This window comes from Polypterus senegalus, chromosome 14 (genome assembly GCF_016835505.1).
Source record: "Polypterus senegalus isolate Bchr_013 chromosome 14, ASM1683550v1, whole genome shotgun sequence".
In the NCBI taxonomy this organism is placed as follows: Eukaryota; Metazoa; Chordata; class Cladistia; order Polypteriformes; family Polypteridae; genus Polypterus; species Polypterus senegalus.
Window position 1 is genome coordinate 144,181,715 of NC_053167.1, and position 27,271 is coordinate 144,208,985.

At 40.5% G+C, this 27,271-nt stretch overlaps 1 protein-coding gene across 1 annotated transcript in view; it reads left to right on the top strand.

The window, feature by feature from the left end:
• The first annotated feature begins 2,563 nt into the window (after positions 1–2,563).
• Positions 2,564–27,271, top strand: part of LOC120515224 (interferon-induced protein 44-like) — a 35,860-nt gene continuing 11,152 nt past the window's right edge. The window contains exons 1-2 of the mRNA XM_039736003.1: positions 2,564–2,668; positions 23,221–23,389. Coding sequence (XP_039591937.1) covers positions 2,579–2,668; positions 23,221–23,389 — 259 coding nt within the window. The 5' untranslated portion in view covers positions 2,564–2,578. The remainder of the gene's footprint in view (positions 2,669–23,220; positions 23,390–27,271) is intronic.

Below are 27,271 nucleotides of genomic sequence, written 5' to 3' on the forward strand. Positions count from 1 at the left end.
TTTAAACTTTATATTTTCAATAAATATTCATACGTGTCTGGTCAAATGTTTTTACTTTGTGATTATGGGTTATTGACTGTAAATTTAGGGGCAAAAATGTCAAATTTATCAATTTAAAATTAAATCTACAACACAATGAAATGTGCAGAACATAAAGAGGTCTGAAGAATATCTGAATCCACCATGTTTGTTTCAGTGTGCATGACTGCAGGTGTTTCAGTAATAATAACAATTCTTTACATTTATATGGCGCTTTACTCACAACTCAAAGCACTTCAGTAAGTAGGGAGCCACATCAACCACCACCAATGTGTAGCATCCACCTGGACGATGTGACGGCAGACAGTTTTGTGCCAGTATGCTCATCACACATTAACTGCTAGGTGGTGAAGAGGTGAGAGAGATAGACAGTTAGAGACAATGAATGAATAGGGGGCCAGAATAACTAGGCCATGGTGGGAAATTTAGCCAGGACATCAGGGTAAACCCTATTTTTTCAAAAGATGCCCAGGAAAGTTTTATGACCACAGAGAGTCAGGACATCAGTTTTACGTCTCATCCAAAGGACAGAACCATGATTACACCACAGTTTCCCCATCCCTGCACTGGGGCATTGAGATCCACATAGAAACTACAGGGTAAGCGCCCCCTGCTGGCCTCACCAACACCTCACTGTTTCAGTGTTTTTCCATCAACAGCAGCTGTTGCACGAGTAAAAGAAAAAATATGAAATATATACAAGTTAAAGAAATCACTTTGAAGTTAAAAATAAAACATCTTTGCATCCTATGAACAATTACATTCCAAATTTAACATTCCAGCTACACATTTCTTTCACTATCTTCAAATCAGGAACTTTGTTAAACAGAACCTTTCCAATATTCCACATCTTGCACCCTCATCCATGCTGGAAAAAATATTGCTCAATTTCAAGGACTTAGACACCATCTCTGCAATATATAAAATCATTTTACAATCCCTCCCTTTTAAAGATCCAAGAGGACACTGGGAAAAAGATCTCTCAATTAATATATCAGAAAAGGAGTGGAAAGTAGCAATGCAGAGAATTCACTCGAGCTCCATATGCGCAAAGCATACAATTATACAACTCAAAATTATATATCGAGCACATCTGTCTCACCTAAAACTCTCCAAAATGTTTCCAGGGTGAGAGCCAACCTGCAAATGCTGCAATCAAGACCCAGCCTCACTAGGTCACATGTTCTGGGCCTGCACCAAATTAACATCATTCTGGACCAAAATGTTTAATTACCTCTCAGACAGCCTTGGACTCACAATCCCTCCTAACTCATTAACAGCTGTGTTTGGGGGTCTTCCAGAGGGGCTTAAAGTGGAGAAAGACAAACAAATTGTGATTGCATTTACTACACTGTTGGCACGCAGACTTATTCTGATAAACTGGAAGAACCCAAACTCTCCTCTTTTAAGTCAGTGGGAAACCGATGTGTTATACTATTTGAAATTGGAAAAAATCAAATACTCAGTTAGAGGATCTGTGCAGACTTTCTTCAAAACATGGCAGTATCTAATCAGTAATATTTTAGAATAAGCTCTTAAAGCACAGAGGAAGCAATTATTTCTGTATCTCTTTTTCTTCTCCATTCACCTCGATTGGCTTATCAAACTCATCAATTTAGGTCTGTCTAAAAGCTTTAAGTTTTACTCCATTGGCCTTGCTCTCTCTCAGGGGTGGGGGTCGACTTGTTCCCAATCCTACTTTTTGTAAAAATTGATTGATTTGTATGGAACGATTGCAATAAAATGAATAAAATTTCAAAAAAAAAAAAAAAATTAAACAGCAAAGTAATTTATATTTGAAGCTGCACAAAATGCTTCTCTGTTTTAAGATAGACGAGTCCTCAAAAATGGCAATGCTTTTCAATTGGAGATTTTAAGATTTCACAGATCTGTACAGCTCTCTTTCTGAGATATTGTAGCTCAACAAAAGTGGAGCTTTACTGACAATTTTTACTGAAAAATATGTGTGCTCAGTGTTCAGCAACATCATTCCCCTGGGAGCTGAGTTCTGACAGACAGATGGACAGAAAGACAGACAGATGTGGCTATTGCAGTGGGTTCTTTTGACATTATGCGGAACATCATAGGGTCACATATACGGCTGCTTTAACTTCATGTCTCACTTTCAAGCTCTCCCTATACACATTTTTATTTAGATGTGCCTTATTCATGATTAACTACTTTCCATTAACTCTAAATCAAAATTCACCTTAACAGCACCTCTGAATTAGTGTTGCCAGTTTTAGTCACCACAGTACAAAACACAAAAGGCCATTACAGAACTGCATAGACAAGAGGAACCAAATGCATCCCTGAACTGAAGAAAATGTATTGCTGTAACAGGCTAAGGGTCCCGAACAGAAGAAATGCATTGACTTCCTTCAGGGGTTTAAAATCCTGCCCAGCATAACTCATTCTATTAACCAGTAAATGAGAAGCTCCTAATGAAAAGTTGTCTTTCCTGCCTTTGCAGTGCAGAACTTACGCAGTCATGGACACAAAAGGTGGGAAGAGGCTGCCATTCACCTTTTGTGACATCATGGGCTTGGATCCATCCAGTGAAGAGTTAGGAATTCAAGTTCAAGATATTATCAAGGTGATTAGAGGAGACATCCCAGATAATTATAAGGTATTTTCAAGACTTAATTTTTAAGAAATGTTATTCCATATACAGCAGTTACTGAATAAATGATGTAAAAATACACCAAAAATGTAATCAATGCATTTAAGTTTGTCTTTTTAGTAATTCTTCCTCAACAGTCCTCCACAAAGCAGCTGAAAAAAATATATTTACATTTTTGAAAAAAGAAAAAACAAAGTGCATCTTTAGAGTAAACCAAACAGTGAGAAATTGGTGTGTTGCTTTGCATGACGTAATAGGCCACAGATGAGCAAATGTCATAATACTTCAAATCTGTATGGGTTGGCTAGTATACAAAGAATATATCCATCATGACAAGAACAGAAAACATATAAGTGCTTCCATAATCAAACATTTAGCAATTACAATAAACCATTGTTGTGACAAACAACGAAAGTTAATGTCTATGCTTAAACCACCAGTGGAAGACAGAAATTGGCAAAATGCTACCAGTGCCACAAACTGAGCAGATTACTGTTTGGTATGTCACTTGTCACCCAAGTGAAATGAGTGGGATAGAAAAGTTTTCTTCTCCTTGCCCATTTCTTCCCATTGCAGACAAACATGAATTTATTTAAAAAGATGCGCTGAGCAACTTGACCGCTCCAGACCTGGTAAAAATAAAAATATGAAGTACAGAATAGTAATAAGTAAAAAATAGAGGTGGAATCTCAAAATGTTTCATTATTACATGTTAATGCCACAGCAGTTTTCCTCCAGATTGCAACAAATTGGGCAGGCACAGCAGGAGTTTAATTTAACTTGATATCTGAAAAATTGTTTGTTTGAAACGTCTCAAACTTCTGCAGTGAGGAAGACACATTTGAAATACATTAAAACATCTGTGTACTGGGAAAATAGTGCAGGAAATTGCCAAGGATTTCCCAGGATCCTAATAGTACAGGTTTGGTTTCACTGTGTGTGTGTGTGTGTCTTTGTTCATATATGTATTTTTTCTGCAGTTACTTTTAGGATTAATAGTTATGATCCAGTTTGGTCTATTTAATCTATTGAATTACTTATTATTGATTGTAATAAACAATACAATAATAAGAAAGTTGTCATTTTTGTTGTTTCAGATTATTTGTTTTCATTAATGCTGATATGTTATTGAGAACACCTACGCCATTGTTAAACCACTGTGTGCAATGTTGCATTTGATTTTTGAAACCAAAACCCTAGCTACAGTTGAATTTACATTTCTTTTAGACATATAGGACACAGATTTGATTGTTAACCAATTTTGGTTAACAAAGAATAGCACGGAATCAAAACTTTTAAAAAGTATCTACACTGCTCTCTGTTTTGCATCAAAACTGTCCTCATCTTTTTCATCTCCTGTCCTTTGGGTCTTTATACAGAACACTGGCAATGATTAACATGCTCAAAGAAATTGCTCTGGTTTTTGATTACTTGGTTGTCTTTCTTGCCAACAAGAACTGGCAAATTCACAGATATCCTGCTCTGAAATAATGTGAAGTAGAGCAGCAACCAGCATCTTATGGTTTGCATCTGTCTAAACTATTTTAATAATTTCAGTTTTAAAATTCACCTGACCAGTCAAAAAAAGATACAGTTACGATGTGAGTGCAGCCTTAAAAGAGCTTTTTAATGTCAACACCATACAAAAACATTAAATATGTGAAAACACCAAATATAGTGTAAAATGAAAAGACCTGGACATAAAATTAGGTTTGGGACAGCAACCCATATACTTGAATAAGGATGCAAAAGTAAGGTTTGGTAGCACAGAAGTGTACAGATTGAGTCCAACACAAAACTAAGTTCAAACTGGGAAGTTGTCTTGCTTTTAAGGTAGATCGGTGGAAGTGATGTCAGCAGGGCTGGAACCAAATGTGACGTCATTGAGCCCTGGCAGAATTTCCCATGTCTAGTCATCGGGGAAAAAAGAGAAAGGTTTACTGCACCCCACCACCCCTGGCCTGGCATGGAATTACCTTCTATTGGTCCTCCTAGCTAACTCCCATTCACACATGTGTGACAATAGGAACTTTAAATCAGGGATCTGCTGCAAATGTGTTTTTTTAGGGAAGGTTCCCCACCTCTGTTGCTGAGGAGGGCCCACAAATTCTGCACTGTGCCAGTGGATTTATGACCAGTAGGTGAAAGCTGTTGTTTTTATGTAATACTAGCCATCCTCCGCTGCTTCACCCACATAGTAGTGAAACAGGACCGTGAGGAGGGCCCTGCCCGGTTCCCCACTCCTCAAGAACAACAACAACAACAACATTTATTTCTATAGCACATTTTCATACAAACAGTAGCTTTACAACAAGTGCTTTACAAAATAAAGAATAGAAAAATAAAAGACACAATAAAAAAACAAAATAAATCAACATTAATTAACATCGAATAAGAGTAAGGTTCAATGGCCAGGGGACAGAAAAAACAAAAAAACTCCAGACAGCTGGAGAAAAATAAAATCTGTAGGGATTCCAGACCATGAGACCACCTGACCAGTCCCCTCTGGGCATTCTACCTAACATAAATGAAACAGTCCTCTTTGGATTTAGGGTTCTCACGGAAGGACTTGATGATGATGGTCACGTAGAATTCTGCCTTTTAATCCATCCATCATTGTTGGAGCATCATGAAGCTTTGAGTAGGTGGAGGTGGCGCAGGCCACCACCACAAAGAAAGGGAAAAAGAAACAGAAGAGAGAGTAGGGGTCAGTATGGATTTTAGAGCTACCATGAATAGTTATTATGAAGAATTGAACATACAGAGTATCAGGATTAAGTTAACGTAAAGTTATGAGAAGGCCATGTTAAAGTAATGTGTTTTCAGCAGTGTTTTAAAGTGCTCTACTGTATCAGCCTGGTGAATTCCTATTGGCAGGCTATTCCAGATTTTAGGTGCATAACAGCAGAAGGCCGCCTCACCACTTCTTTTAAGTTTTGTTCTTGGAATTCTAAGGAGACACTCATTTGAGGATCTGAGGTTACGATTTGGAATATAAGGTGTCAGACATTCCGATATATAAGATGGGCGAGATTATTTAAGGCTTTATAAACCATAAGCAGAATTTTAAAGTCAATCCTGAATGACACAGGTAACCAGTGTAGTGACATCAAAACTGGAGAAATGTGTTCGGATTTTCTTTTCCTAGTTAGGATTCTAGCAGCTGCATTCTGCACTAGTTGCAAGCGATTTATATCTTTTTGGGTAGTCCTGAGAGGAGTGCGTTACAGTAATCTAGTCGACTGAAAACAAGCGCGTGAACTAATTTCTCAGCATCTTTCAGTGATATAAGAGGTCTAACTTTACTTATGTTTCTTAAGTGAAAAATGCTGTCCTAATGATCTGATTAATATGTGATTTAAAATTCAGATTACAGTCAACAATCACCCCAAAGCTTTTTACCTCCGTCTTGACTTTTAATCCTAATGTATCCAGTTTATTTCTAATAGCCTCATTGTATCCATTATTGCTGATCACTAAGATTTCAGTTTTCTCTTTATTTAACTTGAGAAAGTTACTATTCATCCATTCTGAGATACAAGTCAGACATTGTGTTAGTGAATCAATAGAATCGGGTCATCAGGTGCTATTGATAAGTACAGCTGTGTGTCATCAGCATAGCTGTGGTAGCTCACGTTGTGCCCTGAGATAATCTGACCTAACGGAAGCATGTAGATTGAGAATAACAGCGGACCCAGGATAGAGCCTTGTGGAACACCATATGGATATCATGTGTCTTGAGTTGTAATTCCACAACTAACAAAAATTTTCTCCCTGTCAGGTAGGATTCAAACCAATTTAAAGACACTGCCAGAGAGGCCCACCCATTGACTAAGGCGATTTCTAAGAATATTGTGATCAATGGTGTCAAATGCAGCACTCAGATCTAAGAGGATGAGAACAGATAAATGGCCTCTGTCTGCATTTACCCAAATCATTTACTACTTTAACGAGTGCAGTTTCTGTGCTGTGATTTGTTCTAAAACCGACTGAAATTTATCAAGAATAGCATGTTTATTTAGGTGGTCATTTAACTGCATAATGACTGCCTTCTCCAGAACTTTACTTAAGAAGGCAGGTTAGAGATGGGTCTAAAATTTTCAAGAGCGAGGGTCAAGATTATGTTTCTTAAGTAGGGGTTTAACTACAGCAGTCTTAAGACAGTCTGGGAAGACCTATCTAATGACGAATTTACTATGTCAAGAACATTATCAATTAGCACGCCTGATACTTCTTTGAAAAACCTTGTTGGTATCGGGTCAAGGACGCAGGTGGAGGGTTTTAATTGAGAGATTATTTTCTTTAAATCAGGTAAATCTATCCTAGTGAAAGAGTTTAATTTGTTTATAACAGGATGCTGGGGTTTAGGAGGATCCTTAGTGTTGGAGGGATATACTATGTTATTTCTAATATCATTAATTTTTTGATTGAAAAATACAGCGACAGCCTCACAGGTTTCACTGGAAGCACTTAGGAGGCATTCCTTTGAGTTACCTGGGTTTAGTAGGCGATCAATTGTAGAAAATAAGACTCTGGGATTACTAGCATTGTTATTTATAATCTTAGAGAAATAGCAGCGTCTCTCAAGACGGACAGTGTTATTGTATTCTGTTATTTTAACTTTTAATATTTCATAGTGGATAGTAAGTTTAGTCTTCCTCCATTGACGCTCAGCTCTACGGCATGTTCTCTTTAAATCAGACACTCTTTGGGTCTTCCATGGTATAACAATGCTAGAAGATTTTTTCACTGTCTTTTCAGGTGCAACTATGTCAACAGCAGCTCTTACTTTAGTATTAAATCTTTCCACCTTACTATTTACATTATCCTCGCTATTATAGCTGGCACTATAAACGGACTGATTGCTTAGAATGTTTGTAAGTTTTAAAGCTGCTGCCGAGTCAAAGAAGCGTCTGACATCAGACCTCCTTCTCCCCTCAGCCCACAGCCTCTGTCTCGGATTAGCACGAATATATCACTTCTGCATGCAAACTATGATTCTTAGCGCAATCAGAGAAGTCGCAAAATCAATCGGAGGTTCAAGAAACTTCTAGAAAAAAAAGAAAATCTAAATCCATTTAGTAGTTCTCTTGTGAAAAGCAGACAAACATACAGACAGAGAGACGTTGGATTTTATATGTACATAGAGATGGTCAGTGGCTTTGGCCAGTGGTGCTGACCCCTAGTCTGGGGTCCCCAGGTTTGCCTTCCACCATTTTCACTTTTGACTAGACTTGGCAGGAATCCTCAAGTGTTAGTGATTAGAAAATGTCTGTAGCTTGAGATCAGGCCCTTTAACAGTTGTAACGCTTTCCTCTCAGCCCTTTATCATATGCTGTATTGTTTCTTACAGGGGACTCTTTCAAAGAGTTGCTCTAAGAAACAAATCACAAGAACCTGTATTTTTCAGATTTGTCAGCCAAAACACATAACTGTTGATTTAATAACCCAAATGTGGATGACTGTATGATGTGCACTCAGGTACTTTCATCTCAGTTCTGCTGGATAGACTCTGCAGAAATACTATGAATAATGTAAAAATCAACCCATCCATTATCCAACCAACTATATCCTAACTAAAGGGTCATGGGGTCTGCTGGAGCCAATCCAAGCCAACACAGGGCAGGAAACAAACCCCGGGTAGGGCGCCAGCCCACTGCAGGGCATGCACACACACACCAAGCACACACTAGGGACAATTTAGAATCACCAATGCATGTCTTTGGACTGTGGGAGGAAACCCACGCAGACATGGGGAGATCATGCAAACTCCACACAGGGCGGACCCGGGATGTGAACCCAGGTCTCCAAACTGTGAGGCAGCAGCGCTACCCACTGTGCCATCGTGCTGCCCTAATGTAAAAAAAATTTATTAACAATTACACAGAAATACTAAACCAAAATATTTTTTTTCTTTTCCTTATTTTGGCTGCTGCCGTTAGAGGTTTCCACAGCAGATCATCTTTTTCCATCAGTTCCTGTCCTCTGCACCCTGGTTTAATAAGAGCACTCAGATTCTTTTAATTCTTCTTCTTCTTCTTTTGGCTCTAATTAGGGGCTTGCCACAGCAAATCATCATCTTCCATGTCTTCCTGTTCACTACATCTTGCTCTGTCATTCCCATCACCTGCAAGTCCTCTCTCACCACATCCATAAACCTTCTCTTAGGCTTACTTCTTCTCCTCTTACCTGGCAGCTCTAGCTTTAGCTTCCCCTCATCTCTCTTCTTCACATGTTTTAACCAACACAATCTCACCTCTCTGACTTGGTCTCCTAACCGTCCCACTTGAGCTGACCCTCTAATGTCCTCATTTCTAATCCTGTCCATCCTCATCACACCCAATGCAAATCTTAACATCTTTAACTCTGCCACCTCCAGCTCTGTCTCCTGTCTTTTCATCAGTGCCACCGTCTCCAACCCATATAACATAGCTGGTCTCACTACCGTCCTGTAGACCTTCCCTTTCACTCTTGCTGATACCCGTCTGTCACAAATCACTCCTGACACTCTTCTCCACCCACTCCACCCTGCCTGCACTCTCTTCTTCACTTTTCTTCCACAATCCCCATTACTCTGTACTGTTGATCCCAAGTATTTAAACTCATTGACCTTCACCAACTCTACTTCCTCATCCTCACCATTCCACAGACCTCCCTCTCATTTACATACATGTATTCTGTCTTGTTCCTACTGACCTTCATTCCTCTCATCTCATATCTCCACCTCTCCAGTGTCTCCTCAACCTGCTCCCTACTATCACTGCAGATCACAATGTCATCAGCAAACATCACAGTCCACTGGGACTCCTGTCTAATTTTGTCTGTCAACCTGTCCATCACCACTGCAAATAAGAAAGGGCTCAGAGCCGATCCCTGATGTAATCTCACCTCCGTCACTCCTACTGCAGACCTCACCACAGTCACAATTCCCTCGTACGTATCCTATACCACTTTCATGTACTTCTCTACCACTTCCAACTTCCTCATACAGTACCACAGCTCCTCTCGAGGCACCCTGTCATATGCTTTGGAGAGCCTGGAGACCTGGAGAGGTCCACAAAACTAATTCTGGCCTTCTCTATACTTCTCAACATCCGCAGAGCTCAAACATTGAATCTGTGGTGCTCTTTCTTGGCATGAAACCATCCTGCTGCTCACTAATCATCACCTCACTTCTTAACTGAGCTTACACTACTCTTTCCCATAACTTCATGCTGTGCCTCATCAATTTTATCCCCGTTGTTCTACAGCCCTGCACATCCCCCTTATTCTTAAATATCAGCACCAGTACACTTCTTCTCTACTCCTCAGGCATCCTCTTACTTTCCAAGATTCCATTAAACAAACTGGTTAAAAACTCCACTGCCATCTCTCCTAAACACCTCCATACTTCCACAGGTATATCATCTGGACCAATGGCCTTTCCATTCTTCATTCTCTTCATCGCTGTCCTTACTTCTTCCTTACTAATCCTTTTTACCTGATTCACTATCTCCACATTACCCAACTTCTCTCTCTCATTCTCTTCATTCATCAGCCTCTCAAAGTACTCTTTCCATCTGCTCAACACACCCTTCTCACTTGTGAGTACGTTTCCATCTTTATCCTTTATCATCCTAACCTGCTGCTCATCTTTCCCAGCTTGGTCCCTCTGTAGCCCATTAGTACTTTTCTCTCTCCTTAGTGTCCAACCCCTCATACAACTCATCATATGCATTTCCTTTGGCCTTCACCACCTCTCTCTTCACCTTAAGCCTTATCTTCTTGTACTCTTGTCTACTTTCTGCATCTCTCTGACTGTCCTACTTCTTCTTCGCCATCCTCTTCTTCTGTATACTCTTCTGTATTTCCTCATTCCATCACCAGGTTTCCTTTTCCTTCTTCCTCTTTCCAGATGTCACGCCAAGCACCCTTCTTTTTGTCACCTTTACTCAATCGTCTGTAGTTGCCCAGCTGTCTGGTGACTCTTCACTGCCACCCAGTGCCAGTCTTACCTCCCCCCTAAACTCAACCTTGCAGTCTTCCTTTTTCAACTTCAACCATTTGATCCTTGGCTCTGCCCTCACTCTCCTCCTCTTCGCGATCTCCAACATCATCCTACAGACCACCATCCCATTCGGCTTAACTACGCTTTCCCTTGCCACCACTTTGTCTTCAGTCTCCTTCAGAATGACTCTTCTGTATAGGATGCCATCTACCTGTGTGCATCTTCCTCCACTCTTGTACATCACCCTGTGTTCCTCCCTCTTCTTAATATACATATTCACCACAGCCATGTCCAAATGGCAGAATCCACTATTATCTGAACTTCTTCATTCCTCTCCTTGACTCTATACATACCCATCACCTCCTCGTCTCCACTGTTCCCTTCACCAACATGTCCATTAAAATCCGCTCCAATCACCACTCTCTGTCCCTTGGGTACACTGTTCATCATTTCATCCAACCCACTCCAGAAATCTTCTTTCTCATCCATCGCACACCCATTTTGTGAGGCATATGCACTAACAACATTCATCATCACACCTCCAGTTTCCAGCTTCATAATCATCACTCTGCCTGACACTCTTTTCACCTCCAAACACTCTTGACGTGCTGTTCCTTCAGAATAACTCCTACTCCATTTCTTCTCCCATGCACACCATGATAGAACAATTTGAATCCACCTCCAATCCACCTGGCCTTACTCCCTTTCCATTTAGTTTCTTGCACGCACAATATATCAACCGTCCTTCTCTCCATCATAACTGCTAACTCTCTCCCCTTACCAGTCATACTGCCAACATTCAAAGTTCCTACCCTCAGTTCCACTCTCTTTACTTTCCTCCTCTCCTCCTGCCTCCGGACACGTCTCCCCCCTCTTCTTCTCCTTCTACTTCTTCTCTTGCTTCGGCCAACAGTAGCCCAATTTCCGCCAGCACACTGCTGGCTAACAGTACTGGTGGCGGTCATTGTTAACCTGGGCCTCAACCGATCTGGTATGGAAATTTGTATTATTGTCTGCATATTGATTTGCCAAAATTTTACACTGGATGCCCTTCCTGACGTAACCCTCCCCATTCATCTGGGCTTGGGACCGACACGAAGAAACACACTGGTTTGTGCATCCCCTGTGGCTGGGTTAAACCAAATATTTATACCATTTACAAATCCATTTACAAAACACTCATTCATCATAAAAGACCAATTAACCAAATAAAGAAACACAGCTAAAACAGAAACACCAATTACACTGCGAGCTTATAAAAACAAAATGTCCTTCAGAAGGGTATTACAAATGTAAAATGAAGTCTGTAGTACTGTCAAGCAAATAGATGCAAAGATCAAGAGAAATATTCTCCCTGCTGTTGCTTCTTCCACACAAACCCATAGGAAAATTTTACTGCTCTGGTTGATCTTTGATGGCTCATGAGACTTTAAAGAGATTCTCATTTATGTTTCAGAATTACCTTTGTCTCTTTGTCTCTGTCTTTTTAATTACATGACCACTATAATTATACTTTAAGTGACTAATAAATGTCTTTGAAATAGTTAAAAAATAAATGTATAATGTAATTATTTGTACATTATAAATAAACTTTGGTTGTGTCTTAAAAGTATAGCTAAAATCACAATTTTTTTATGTTACAAACATGCTAAAATATATACTGTGTAATCTGTTAATGCAATTATTTTAACATTATTAACACATTAACAATTTCAATCTGGTAAAATGTATAATGTGATGAAATTAGTACATATGAAGAAATACACATATTTGAATTAAATTAAAAGTCAACCTTATTTTATAATTACTGCATTTATTTACAATAAACCAAGGACACTTAGCTTCAGCCCCAAATCAGAACAATATTAAACACAACAACATAAATTTAATCAAAGGTCAAGCTAACATTTCTAACTCTTTCTTAATAAATTAACTAAACTAAATTAACTAAACTAAAAACCATCTCAAATAAAAATTTCACTTCTTTCTAGAAAACAGTTCATTGTTGATTAAAGACTTATGTACAAAGCAAAATAAGAATAAAAAAGTAGCAATAATATTAATATTGTACATTACTTGCACATTTTTACAGTTACTGTGTGATGTTAGATAGTTTGATGGTGAGCTCATCCTGTACTTTCCACAGCACAGTAATTGTTGTTCTGAAGTAATCTGTAATAGAAAGTAGAATATATCAAAAACGATAAAAGTACAAGTTCATTGCTACTAGGTGTTATGTGTACACAATACTCACTGTAAAGCACATTCTGATCAGGCAGGTTCTGCTGAGATGCCCCCCGGTCCAGACCTACTGCAACCTGTTAAAGCTACATTATATAACTTAGCCATTAATACGACAAACTTTGTTTGACAATTATCAGGCCAGGTCAGGTTGGGGAGCATGCACTGGTACAGCGCATTGTCGCACTCACCACACGATTAAACAGCTCGAGATCCTGGTTGGCAAACCCCCAGGCAGACACACAGTCCAGTCCCAACCTCAGGAAATGACCCTATATCTGCCACAGCCTGGCATTACATGGGCATCCCCTTGGCCTGCTCCAGCCGCTTGGGTCCTCAACAATGACAATCCTGTGAGCCGGATCACCCTCAAGGAATTGCGGCACATGGCGGTAGTGCAGTAACTGACACTCCCTCACAGTGCAGATAATGTGCCTCAATCGGGACTCCTTGAGCAACTGCTTATTAGACCCAAGTCAAACCAACGATACCCAAGGATTCTCCGAAGGAGTCAAGTCTTTGTCACAGGTCACTGGATAGCGTCCATGTCTCACAAACATATAGCAAGACAGGAAGCCCAGGACTCTAAAGACTTGGACCTTCGTCCTTTTGCACAGATATCGGCAGAACCACACACCTCTTTCCAGTGACCTCATGACCGTCATGCTCTCCCAATCCGTCTTTTGACTTCATAGGAAGAGTCAACAGAGACATGCATGTCAGTGCTGAGGTAAGTAAACCTCTCGACAAGGTTGACACTCCCTCCGCAGACAGACACACTGCTGATGGCTGTGCCTAAGAGGTCATTAAAGGCCTGGATCTTAGATTCTATCTGGACACTCGCGAGCTCAGACACTCAGACTCCTCAATCAGTCTCTCGAGAGTCCCGATCAGTTCCTCCATTGACTCCACGAAGATCACAGCATCATCAACAAAGTCAAGATCAGCGAATCTTTGTTCGCCAACATATGCCCCATACGCTGGACCCCACGACCTTGCCCAACATCCAGTCCATGCAAGCACTGAACAGACTAGGAGAAAGAACACACTCCTGATGAACCCCAGAATCAATTGGGAAAAATGCAGAGATTCTGCCTACAGTCTGCACAGCACTCACAGTACCAGTGTACAAGCAGACCATGATATCCAGCAACCTTGAGTGGATCCCGCAAAGTCCCACAGGACAGCTCAATCAACTGAGTCAAATGTTGTATGAAAATTGACAAATTCTGCAAAGAAATACTGCCGATATTCGCGTTTACGCTCCATGAGAACCCTCAGTGCCAGAATGCCCTCAACGGTAGACTTCTTAGGCATAAAACCAGAGTGCTCCAGTTGCTGGTGGCTGAGCAAGTGATCACAGATCCTGTTGAGGATGACCCTAGAAAGGACCTTACCCGGCACTGAGAGCAGTGGCATCCCCCTGTAGTTGCCGCAATCCAGGCAATCACCATTCCCTTTCCAGATAGGGGCGACAAGTCCCATTTTCCATTCAGCTGGGATGATGCCAATCTCACAAATGGAAGCAAAGATTGCTTGCAATGCCAGGAGGACAGCCTTACCACCAGCCTGGAGAAGTTCCCCCTGGAATACTATAGATCCCTGCAGCCTTGTCTCCCCTCAGCTGGTTCACCACCTGTGAAATCTCAGTGAGACTGCGTGGTTCACAGCAAATTGGAGGATCAGCCTCAAAAATGGTGGAGCAGAGATATCCAATGTCCTAGCTGGAGGATCAGCCTTAAACAGCTGCTCAAAGTAGCCAGCCCAGCAGGTCACAACTGCAATCTAACCCATAAGGACTGTTCCATCAGCCGCCCTGACTGCGACTCTCCGAGGAACAGATTTGGGCTTATGTAATGCTTCAGTTCCTCTGTAAGCAGGACGTGGGTCACTAGACCATAGATGGTGTTTCACTTGCTCACAGATTCCTTTATCAAATGCCTCTTGATCTGTCATCACAGCCCTCACAGCCATCCTTTTCAGTTCCCAGTACAGACCGGAGTTGTCATCAAGGCGTGCACTGCGACTCCTCTCGATGATATCTAGAGTGCCCTGCAAGGTGAAACACCTCCTTTTGGGAGCATCAGTAACACCAACACAACCCTCAGCAACCTTCCGGGTCTTGTCATGGAGGGTCTCCCACATCACATTAGGATCTGCAGTTGCACCCAAATCCATAAGTTCCTCACACAAACTGTATGCAAACTCATCAGAAACAGCCTGATCTTGGAGTCTAGCCAGGTCCAGCCTCTTTTTCCTCATAGGTGATAACCTACTGGACCTACGCTGGATCTTCAGAGTGGCAACAACAAGTCTGTGGTCAGAATTCACAAATTGGGAACTTCTGTAGACCCTCCAGTTTGGTTGGAGCCTCCAGCATCTGCTCATGAGGATGTTAACAATCTCTGTCACTCCACCAGCAGTACTGGAGTACCAAGTCCAACGATGTGGCTCATGCTGCCCATTGGCTTTTGAAAAATCAAGAAACATGGAGCCACTTTCACCACAGTCATTAGACCCATGGGGACTGAGACAATCCTCATAGCCAGCCCTGTCAGTGCTAGTGGCTGCATTGACCAGAAGAATGTCACCTCACGAGCACCTATCAAGCCCTGAGTAAGATGTCTCCCCCACCGAAACATCACTCACTGTGGTCGGAGCATACACTGAGAAAACAGAGAAGGCATCCAGAGGGTCAGAGTCTCATAATATGCTCAAGGAAAGGAGTGGCAACGAACACCATCGGAAGAAGCCAAACAGTTACTCCCTGAATATGACAGCCATCAGATCAACCAGACCAATAAAAGGTGTATCCACCTACAGAGATCTGGCCAGTCCCCAGCCTGCGCACCTCAGAGAAAGCCACCACTGAAATGCAGAGTTTACGCATCTCCTCTAACAGCAGATAATCATCATTCTGGAGAGACAAGACATTCCACGTACCTCAAATTGGGATGACGCCTCTGCACCACACTATTCTGACGCCTGACAGGCCTGACCCTATTGGCTCTCCAACAGTTTTGACTCCTCCAGGGATGGGGCTCCCGAGTGCTCCCCCCCATCCCCTTCATAATGCAAACAGCCTTCCTATGTGTGGCTGCAGGAGAGCTACTCCCATGGAGAGCAGAAAGGAGTCCTGTCTGTTGTCTCAGAGCTGTTTTTTTTTACGGTGACTGGAGTGTCAATCCTGCCACCAAACCCCTTGATTTTCCAGCAATTTTCAGGACGGCTTGAAGGGCTGGATGCAGTTTAACGTCATAAACAGGACAATTATAGTAAAGTTAAACTAAATTTCCCAAATGCACACATCTGTGTATTTTCATACTGATGACACCAATAATTTATCTTTGTCTTGTGAATGGCTACATCAGTCACAAGCTACTTACCTGGTGTTCGTGGTAGCACTAGTTATTCTGGCCATGAGTGAGAAATTATCAAAATGTCAGGTTAGCACTGGCTTTTTCATGTGGTCTTTGTTTTGCAATTATATAAATAAAATTTCAAAAATATTTTGTCACAGCACATGAAATTGTTATAATATCCATGGGTACTTGTATGTGAAATTACCTTTCAGGCGAACGGCCGTTTTTTGTGATCTGGTCCATAAAATACAACTTAAACCTGAAAAACAAAATGTGTATTACTTTAATGAAAAACTGGGAGGGCAAATGTTTACTTCACTACATTATCAGTCTATTCATTAAACACTGATATGTAGCTTGTTGAGCAGTAGGCCCTACAGAACTCAAATACCTGCATGCTGTAAAGAAGCTGACCTGTCAGTGGGACTGTACATGTAATTTAAATATCTTGATCTTACATCAGCTTGCATATAAGTTTTCTTTTGAATGAATGAACTGAACGTAAACAGAGCACACAGAGTGTCCTGAGTAAAGTAAAAATATCTTCAGTAGTAAGGGTTGCATTCTAAATGGATGGCCAGACAGAGTGGTAAACAAGGTCACCAAAATGCATACATCAGTGTATGATTACACTATTATTTTAACTTTTCATGTTTTGTCCTGAGAATAGTTACATCAACCACAATGGCAGACCTATTTTTTCTGCCCCTGACTGAGAAAATTGTTGAAATGACAAGTCAGCAGGTTTTGTTCTGCTGCCTTTATTATGCACTTGCCGGTTAAGAAGAAAAAAAATTAAACATATCATGTTAACCATTTAGTATGTAATAGTTAAAACTGACAAGACATCTTACTTTTATTAAATCTTGAAGGTTGTGGAGATGCTGGTAGGTGTCATCTTCTTCATCACTTAATTAAAGTGCAGCATTGTACTTCTAATTTGATATAAAGTAAGATTTTCTGATTAGCACAAAACAATACATCACAGATGACCAGCTGATATGAGTTTTGAGAAACTGTATGTCTCAGATTCTCTGTTCCTTGTACTTCCTGGATCCGTGTCCAAGCTGGATCCTTTTTCTGACTGAAGGAAGAAGTCATGAGCCTTCTTATATGAATTTGAAAAACACCACCAAAAACGGCTTTTCTAATTGTGCAACACTACCAAAATTGGTACGATTTGCACAAAGTGAAGTAGTACTCAACCTGATTGTTGATACACAGATGTGAACACCTGTTTCTGTTCTCTAGATGGCCAGGCAATAATAACTGAAAAAGATTCGCTTAAGCTGGCTTATACTTTTTCACTATCAATGAAGCTTAATTATTTCAGCGTCTGCTTCCATCATTTGGCGACATGTCCTTTCACCTCCTTTGCACTGGCGCTGCCACTGGTGAATCTTCATTTATGTTGGCTTCTGCAGGTAATGCAGAGTTGTTAATCATACCTTATAGTGCCAGGATCTGTACGAGTTTTAAAAAGTATTCCACATGTATTTATGGACTGATTGTTATTTGTACAAAGTAAGTTAAACTCTTATATGCTCCATTGATTATTCTTCATCTTTGTTCTTTTAAAAAACATGCTTTTGACTTTCAGAGAGCAAGTCTTCACGATGCCCTGTAAACCGGAAACACTGCTCATATTTCGGAACTTTTGTGCCAACAAGCGGAACAGCTTGTACTTTTTATGACACTGTCATCTGAGATATATGGTTGGTTTTAGCATAAAGTGGCATTTCTACAACAACAACATTTATTTCTATAGCACATTTTCATACAAATAATGTAGCTCAAAGTGCTTTACATGATGAACAAAGAGAAAAAAGACAAAGTAAGAACTAAAATTAGGGAACACTAATGAACATAGAATAAAAGTAAAGTCCAATGGCTATGGAGGACAGAAAAAACAAAAAAACTCCAGATGGCTGGAGAAAAAAAAAAATCTGCAGGGGTTCTGAGGCCACGAGACCACCCGGCCCCCTCTAGGCATTCTACCTAACATCAATGAACTCAATCAGTCCTCATGGTATTCAGGGTTCACATGGAAGAACTTGATGATGATGGCCATGTGAACTTCTGGTCTTTAATCCATCAATGGAGGGACATCACAGCTTTTTGATCAGGTGGTGGGGGCGCGGGTCACCACCACAGAAAAAACAGAAAAAGAACAAAAGAGAAAGTAGGGGTTAGTACGGATTTTGGAGTCACCATGAATAATAATGATAATTAATTGAATATACAGAGCATCAGGATTAAACTAAAATAAAGTTATAAAAAGGCCATGTTAAAGTAATGTGTTTTCAGCAGTGTTTTAAAGTGCTCTACTGTATCAGCCTGGTGAATTCCTACTGGCAGGCTATTCCAGATTTGAGGTGCATAACAGCAGAAGGCCGCCTGCCCGCCTCACCACTTCTTTTAAGTTTTGTTCTTGGAATTCTAAGGAGACACTCATTTGAGGATCTGAGGTTACGATTTGGAATATAAGGTGTCAGACATTCTGATATATAAGATGGAGCAAGATTATTTAAGGCTTTATAAACCATAAGCAGAATTTTAAAGTCAATTCTGAATGACACAGGTAACCAGTGTAGTGACATCAAAACTGGAGAGATGTGCTCAGATTTTCTTTTCCTAGTTTGAATTCTAGCAGCTCCATTCTGCACTCGTTGCAATCAATTGATATCTTTTATTTTGGTAGTCCTGAGAGGAGTCTATTTTCTAGGATTTCTAGGCACTGAAAACCCCCCAAGCATACCCCAGGATGCTTTTCTGCAGCTTTTGTTGTTGCACGTGGTTCAAATCGGGTTTCCGGTCCAAACTGGATAGCGACAGGCACCAGTCAGGGTTGTCTATTGTCTAAGTCAGAAGGAAAACACCACGGAAAAAATACACCTCTCACCATGCCAGCGCAAAAATGTTTCACTAAGTAGCGTGAGTGTAAAACTGCACATTTCAGAGAGGCAGTAAAATATTTTGCTTCTCAGTAAAAACGCCATAGAAAGAATTAACAGAGAATTAACAAATGCACAATTAAGATTCAGGCAGCTGAATTGTTTTAATACTGACGTGTATTAAAATCCAATATTTTTTAAATTGTATTAAATTTTTAAAAGTATTCTTTAACATTTTAATAATTAAAAGAATCTTTAAAAACTACTGTGAAAAATGAAACTGGTATAATTCTTTAAAAAATGGCATAATTCATAGTAAATGTACCTTAACAAATTTAAATTAAAGTGTTTAACATGAAGTATCTATCTATCTATCTATCTATCTATCTATCTATCTATCTATCTATCTATCTATCTATCTATCATGTATCTGATACAGAATATACAACACACTTTACTTGTGAACTAGTATACTTAAGTACACAAAAGGAAATGTACATTTGTAATATGCTATTATAAAGTATACAAAAATACACCAAAATGTACTTGTGACCAAGTATACTTAAGTTCAAGTATGCTTAAATACTGTCGGAGATGGCTGGGGCGACCCGGCTGGGACGCCCAGGGGGACCGGAAGAGGGCTTACGCTTTCCTCAGACCATATGGGGGCGACCGCCTTGGAACCTTTGGGGACCACAGGTACAGAGCTTTGAAGCTCAACCCTGTAGAGGCCCGTGGTCACCGCCAGGGGGCACCCAGTACCTTTGGAGCCCTGGACCTCAGCACTTCCGCCACACCCAGAAGTTCTGGGGGGAAGAGGAGCGGGGACACCCGGAGTGCTCCCGGGGATGCAGCCGGCACTTCCACCACACTGGGGCGTGTCGGTGGAAGATTGCCAGGAAACACCTGGAGCACGTCTGGGTGATAATAAAAGGGGCCACCTCCCTTTATGTGATGGCTGGAGTCGGGAGTGCAGAGGACAAGGTCTGGAGGAGAGACAAGGAGGCGGCCTGAAGAAGGAAAGGCATTGGGTTGTGGCCAGGACTTTGGGGACTTTGGGGTTGTGTGGCACTGTAGATATGAGCAATAAACTTGTGTTGGGTGACATTAAGTCTGTGTCCGGGCCAGTCGCCCCAAATACACTAAAATGCATTTCCATTCAAAATATACTCTTTTGTAGTGTACAATATTACAAATGAAGTGTGTTTGAAAAAATGCACTTAAAGAAAATTTATTATTCTTATACTTTTAAAAACTGCAGCACATTATTAATTTAAACTGCTCAAAAAATTAAAGGAACACTTTGAAAACACATCAGATCTCAATGGGAAAAATGTGTTAGGAACGAAAGGATGGCACAACATTTGATGGAAATGAAAATGATCAACCTGAATTCAAAGACACCCCAAAAAGTGAAAACATGTTGCAGCAGACCAGCTAGTCCATTTTGCCAAAACTCCAAATCGTACTACTACAAAGGAGTTTGTATGGCCCCCAAGTGCTTGTATGCATACCTGACATCATAATGAAATGACAGATGGCGTCCTGGGGCATCCCCTCCCAGATCTGAACAAGGGCACCACTGAGGCGTCGGATGGAGCAAAACAAAATGTCCCAGAGGTCTTCTATTGGATTTGGGTCAGGCGAGGGGAGCCAGTCAATGGTATCAATTCCTTCATCCTCTCGCCACATGAGGTCAGGCATTGTTGTGCACCAGAAGGAACCCAGGACCTACTGCACCAGCATAGGGTCTGACAGTGGGTCCAAGGTTTTCATCCCGATATCTAAAGGCCCACCGTTGTCTAGCATGTAGAGGTCTGTGCGTCCATTCATGGATATGCCTCCCCAGCCCATCACTGACCCCACCACCAAATCGGTCATGCTGAATGATGTTACAGGCAGCATGACGTTCTCCACGGCTTCCCCAGACCCTTCCACATCTGTCACATGAGCTCAGGATGAACCTGCTCTCATCTGTGAAAAGCACAGGCCGCCAGTGGTGGACTTGCCAATTCTATTATTCTATGACAAATGCCAATCGAGGTCCACAGTGCCCACTAGAGGATGTCAGGCTCTCAGGCCTCCCTCATGAAGTCTGTTTCTGATTGTTAGGTCAGAGACATTCACACCAGTGGCCTGCTGGAGGTCATTTTGTAGGCTCTGGCAGTGCTCATCCTGTTCCTCTTTGCCCAAAGTAGCAGATACCGGTGGGTCCTGCTGATGGGTTAAGGACCTTCTACGTGAGGCCCTGTCCAGCTCTCCATGAGTAACTGCCTGTCTGTCTCCTGGAATCTCCTCCATGCCCTTGAGACTGTGCTGGGAGACACAACAAACCTTCTGGCGATGCCACGTACTGTTGTGCCATCCTGGAGAAGCTGGACTACCTGTGCAACCTCTGTATGGTCCAGGTATCGCCTCATGCTACCAGTAGTGACACTGACTGTAGCCAAATGCAAAACGAGTGAGAAAACAGATGAGGAGGGAAAAATGTCAGTGGCCTCCCTCCACCTGTAAAACTATTCCTGTTTTGGGGGTCATCTCATTGTTGTCCCTCTACTGCACCTGTTGTTCCCAACAAAGCATCTGAAACTAATTAACAAGCCCCTATGCTACTTAACTGACCAGATCAATAGCCCAGAGGTTTCACTGACTTGATGCTATACTCGGATTAATTTTTTGAGCAGTTTATTGTAGTATGCTGTTTTTTCACTAGGGTATCCAAGGTGGTGTAGAATGTTTGAGATACAATTGGTTCCATTTCTTTTGTTTTTCCAACTGGAGCAGAGGCAGATGAAGTGACTTGCTCAGAGTCATACAGTGTCAGTAGCAGGATCTGAGCCTACAACCGTAAAGTCTTAACCACCACATCACAAAATTTGCCTTTTCTTTCAGCATGACTGTAATCTAGTTGAAGCCCAGCAATATCAGTTTGAGCAACTAATAGTATTATTCAGAAGCAAAGACTACAGTTATGCAATCATAGTAAATTGTTTTATTATTACAAACAACTTCCCATACATTTCAGCATATATTACTGGGAACGCAATGCAAATACTTTCAAATTGCAAAAAAAATGTCAATTGACTATTTGGAAGATCTGAGCCCATGGTGTGACTTCAGATCTCTGCTGAAACTGAAGAGGAGACACTTGTGAGACTATCGCAGTATTTTTTCGCAGGAGACAAAAGAACATGTCTCCATTTTATTTATTTCTGATCCCATTGTTGTCTAGGAGTAACCAAAGAGATATTAAGGAAATATCTTTTTTCATTTTTCATTCCTATAGGAACACCCTCTTCTAAAATTCATTAAAAAGCACACTGTCCTCTTCAGGACCCTAGTCATAATTTTTCTTTTTAATGAACTCGGCTTCAACTGCTGGCATCCTGAAGGTCCTTTAGTTTCTTCTCTTCCAAGGTCACCTCAACTCTGTCAGCTATTTTTGTTTTGTTTGTGTCTGTCTTTTTCTCAAATCCACCATAATTCTTTAACCATCTCCTTCTTGCTCAGATCCATTTTTCACTCATTGCTAATTAACCCTCAACACTGTCTGAAGACTTCAACTCAGATAAAGAAACTGTAATTGACCTTCTTTTAACATTTAACAGCAGAAACATTTAGACAAGATAATGCCATTCAGCCAGTCCTGTCCACTTAATACTTCCAAATTAACATCAACTTGAGTTTTGAGTCACTAAAGTCCTACTGTCTACCACACTACATGCTCACTTATGTGTCTTTGGTTCTCTGTGTGTGAATAAATATTTCAATAACCATTAAAAGGTGCAATTGGGCAATGACAGAGATTCTAAATGAAGAACTGAATAAAGGGCTAAATGTTTTAGGCACAACAACACATTGTCCAATTTACTGAAGCATAACTAAACAGGGTTTGATTCCTTTTTTCACTTTTAAATCTGGCCAGGCAGGGCTCCTTCAGTATCTCGTCCTTATACAACTGTCTTTAGTCTTCATACCACCAATTGAGAAGTCAAAAAAATGGACGGAACACAAATGTCTAAAACTGACGTTGGTGTCTTGGGCAGCACATACAACTTGATCATTTCTTTCCAGTTTGATCCCAAACAAGCAAAGGATGTATGCAAGACCTGTGATGAGCAGTCCAGTCTGGCAGATAAGGTGCACTGCATCGTCTACGTCATTGATACCAGTGCGGCAAGCCTTTTGCAGAAACAACTGCAAAATATGTTTCAGACAATACACGAAGAGGCCCACAAGATGGGTGAGTAATGTCTTGTAATTACTGTTACTGTATAATCTCATTTAATGAAATATCTATATAAATACACATGTGTGCATAGCGTGTTATGTGGTGTTTATGTTTTGTTTTTATTTAATGTGTTTTACATGACTTACAATATTCAGTGCATTTCAGTAGTTAGCCCTGCTGCCACAGTCACTACTACTCATAGTCCTGGGTTCAGCTGCCAGCCCAGTCAATGTCAGTGTGGATTTTCTTTTAGTGGTCTTGTTTTCTTTCCCCGTCTCCATGATGTTTCAGTGAGATGGAGCACCAATTTCAGTTTCACCAGGTATGATTGAGTTTATCGATTATATTTTCAGGGTTAGTTCCTGTCACATACACAATAGTGCTGGGATAGGTTTGGCTACCCATGAACCTACACTGGATTAAATGTATTTAAAAATGGAAGGATGAATGTGTCTTTGTAAATGTAAACAGGTTTTTTACTTTGTTCATTGAAAATGTGTCAAATAAAGAATTGTATTGTATGAATTAGGAACATATTGAAAGATAACAGGATGATACCATGCTGTTCCATTTCTAACCGTGGATAACAACAACAACATTTATTTCTATAGCACATTTTCATACAAACAGTAGCTCAAAGTGCTTTACATAATAAAGAATAGAAAAATAAAAGTCACAATAAGAAAACAAAATACATCAACATTAATTAACATCGAATAAGAGTAAGGTTCAATGGCCAGGGGGGACAGAAAAAACAAAAAAAAAACACTCCAGACAGCTGGAGAAAAAATAAAATCTGTAGGGATTCCAGACCATGAGACCCCCCAGTCCCCTCTGGGACAGAGAAATAAAACATAATACTGAATTGTTTTTAATAATGGGTAGTTTTAGCCCACAGTATTTGAACAAAAGGACAGCATGGTGATGCAGTGGTCAACATTGCTGCCTCACAGATTCAGCCTCCTAGGTTTGAAATCACACTAAAACATGGCGCATGGACAAAAGTGTAATTGTGTGTACGCACAAAAAAATTCAGATTCAACTTCCATTCACTTCCGCGCCATAAATCCTGGTCAATGTGAAAAGTAACACACGTGCAAATACCTGCCGCCCACCCCGAATCCTCCCAGAATTACACCCCTTTGAATATGCAAATCAGTATAAATAGCACCTTAATTTTAGTGTTTTGTTAAAAAAAAACAATGGCAAAAACACAGGAGAAAAAGAAGAACTTCAGTGAATGTGAAGTGGAGGCAAGGAAAAATGTACAATTTGTTGGCTTAAGCATAAACAACAAAGGAAGTTGATCGAGAGATACAGAGTGGAGACACTCGAAAGTTCAAGTTCAGAAAGTCTCACAGTGTCCAAAATAAAAAAAGAAGTGGTCAGATATCAAAGTCGCCATGAAAAGGCAAATAGTAGCCCACCGTCTGAGTGTCAATCTCGTAGTTTATTTTGTCATTAAAGAATGTCATAAACTTGATCTTAAAATCAATGTTCAATTTACTAGTTTCTCAGATCCCAAGTTCAAATAGACTGTGCACATGGCTGAGACAGCATGTGGTGCACTGAGGGTAACAACGCTAAAGCAGCTATGGTATTGGAAATAGTTTTGCCATTCCGTGGACCATTGTATTGTTACAGGATGATTACATTCAGATAGTTTAAATTTATAAATGATATGCATTTATTTTCAGTGTATTTGATAAAGCTGAATCAGGGATGTGAATCTAAAAAAGAATGGGAAATGACACAGGAAAAGTAGCACAGCTTTGATACTGGGTTCCGCCAGTTTGCAAAACCGAGTGGAGACTTGAGTACACACAGGTTAAAGTTAGCATGGGAATGTGTGTGGCTTTACGCCAAGTTTAGTTTTTATACATTGCGATGTAAACGTGGAAACAGGAGTATGCAACATTTTTGTGCGTACGCGCTGTTTATACACGAGGTCCCTGGTCACTGCTTTTGTGAGTTTTTTATGTTCTCCATGTCTATGTGGGTTTTCATTCTGGAGCTTATTACCTTCTGCCACATTTTAAAGACATTTACATTCATTTAACTCTACAAGCCCAATCTGGCCTTGTGTGTTTGAGTGGCCCAGTGATGGACTGGCTACTCCTTGCTCGCATGCTAGTCAGATTCTGAGCTGCCATGACCCTGAGTTGAATTTACTAGTTGAAACAAGATGAATACGGTAAAATGGTGAGGTCAAACAGACTAATTTGGTGTTCATAAGAATTATTTCTGAATGCTTTGAAATCACTTTTTTTTTTTTGATTGGAGCCTCTTAAATCAACAGTATGACAAAACCCCCATATATGATGTCCCATTTAACTTGTCTTGATGTCTAGTTATACAAGATGCTGAACTGTTTGGGTTTCTTTTCTACTTTTGCCTCTCTAGACCCAAAAACCCCTCATTCTTGGTCATTTTTGGACCATATTTTGTGCAGGAAGTTACACCCTTATGATAAAGAGTAAACCAATAGGTTAAAAACAAATCAGTAGGACTCGAAGATGTGTAGGCCACCTCAACTGACCCCCAATGGGATTTGAGGAGCCAAAGTTATTCCTTTACACAAAACTTATAGTCATATGAAAAAGTTTAGGAACCCCTCTTAGTTCTTTGGATTTTTGTTTCTCATTGGCTGAGCTTTTAAAGTAGCAACTTCCTTTTAATATATGACATGCCTTATGGAAACAGAATTTCAGCAGTGACATTGAGTTTATTGGATTAACAGAAAATATGCAATATGCATCATAACAAAATTAGACAGGTGCATAAATGTGGGCACCCAACAGAGTTATGACATCAATACTCAGTTGAGCCTCCTTTTGCTCCTTTGAGCCTCTTGATGCTGTCCTCTTATAACGTTTGATAAGTGTCTGGATTCTGGATGGACAAATTTCTGACTATTCTTCATACAAAATCTCTCCAATTCAGTTCAGTTTGATGTCTGCTGAGCACAGACAGCCTGCTTCAAATTATCCCATAGATTTTCAATGATATTCAAGTCAGAGGACTGTGACGGCCATTTCAGAACATTGTACTTCTCCCTCTGCATGAATGTCTTTGTAGATTTTGAACTGTGTTTTGGGTCATTGTCTTGTGGAATATCCAACCCCTGCTTAAGTAACTTCAACTTTGTGACTGATGCTTGAACGTTATCCTGAAGAATTTGTTGATATTGGGTTAAATTCATCCGACCCTCGACTTTAACAAGGGCCCCAGTCCCTGAACTGGCCACACAGCCCCACAGCATGATGGGACCTCCACCACATTTGACAGGAGGTAGCAGGTGTTTTTCTTGGAATGCAGTGTTCTTCTTCTGCAATGCAAAGCGCTTTTTGTTCTGACCAAATAACTCCATTTTTGTCTCATCAGTCCAAAGCACTTTGTTCCCAATTGAATCTGATTTGTCTAAATGGGCATTTGATACAACAAGCCACTCTGTTTGTGGGGTGAGTGCAGAAAGGGCTTCTTTCTCATCACCCTGCCATTCTGATGTTCTTTGTGCAAATTGCGCTGAATTGTAGAACGATGTACAGATACACCATCTGCAGCGAGATGTTCTTGCAGGTCTTTGGAGGTGATCTGTGGGTTGTCTGTAACCATTCTCACAATCCTGCCTCTGCATAAGTAGGATTCTTTATTTATAAATCTAATATTTTCGCAGTTAGAGCATAGAAAACCTGTTTACGACCTTCTAAATACGTTTTTTAACATTATTAGAGCCCTATAGACATGAAATAACACCCTTTAGTGAAAAGTTTAAACTGTGCTCCATGACAAGACAGAGATGACAGTTTCGTCTCACAATTAAAAGAATGCAAACATATCTTCCTCTTCAAAGGAGCGCACATCAGGAGCAGAGAATATCAGAGAGAGAGAAAA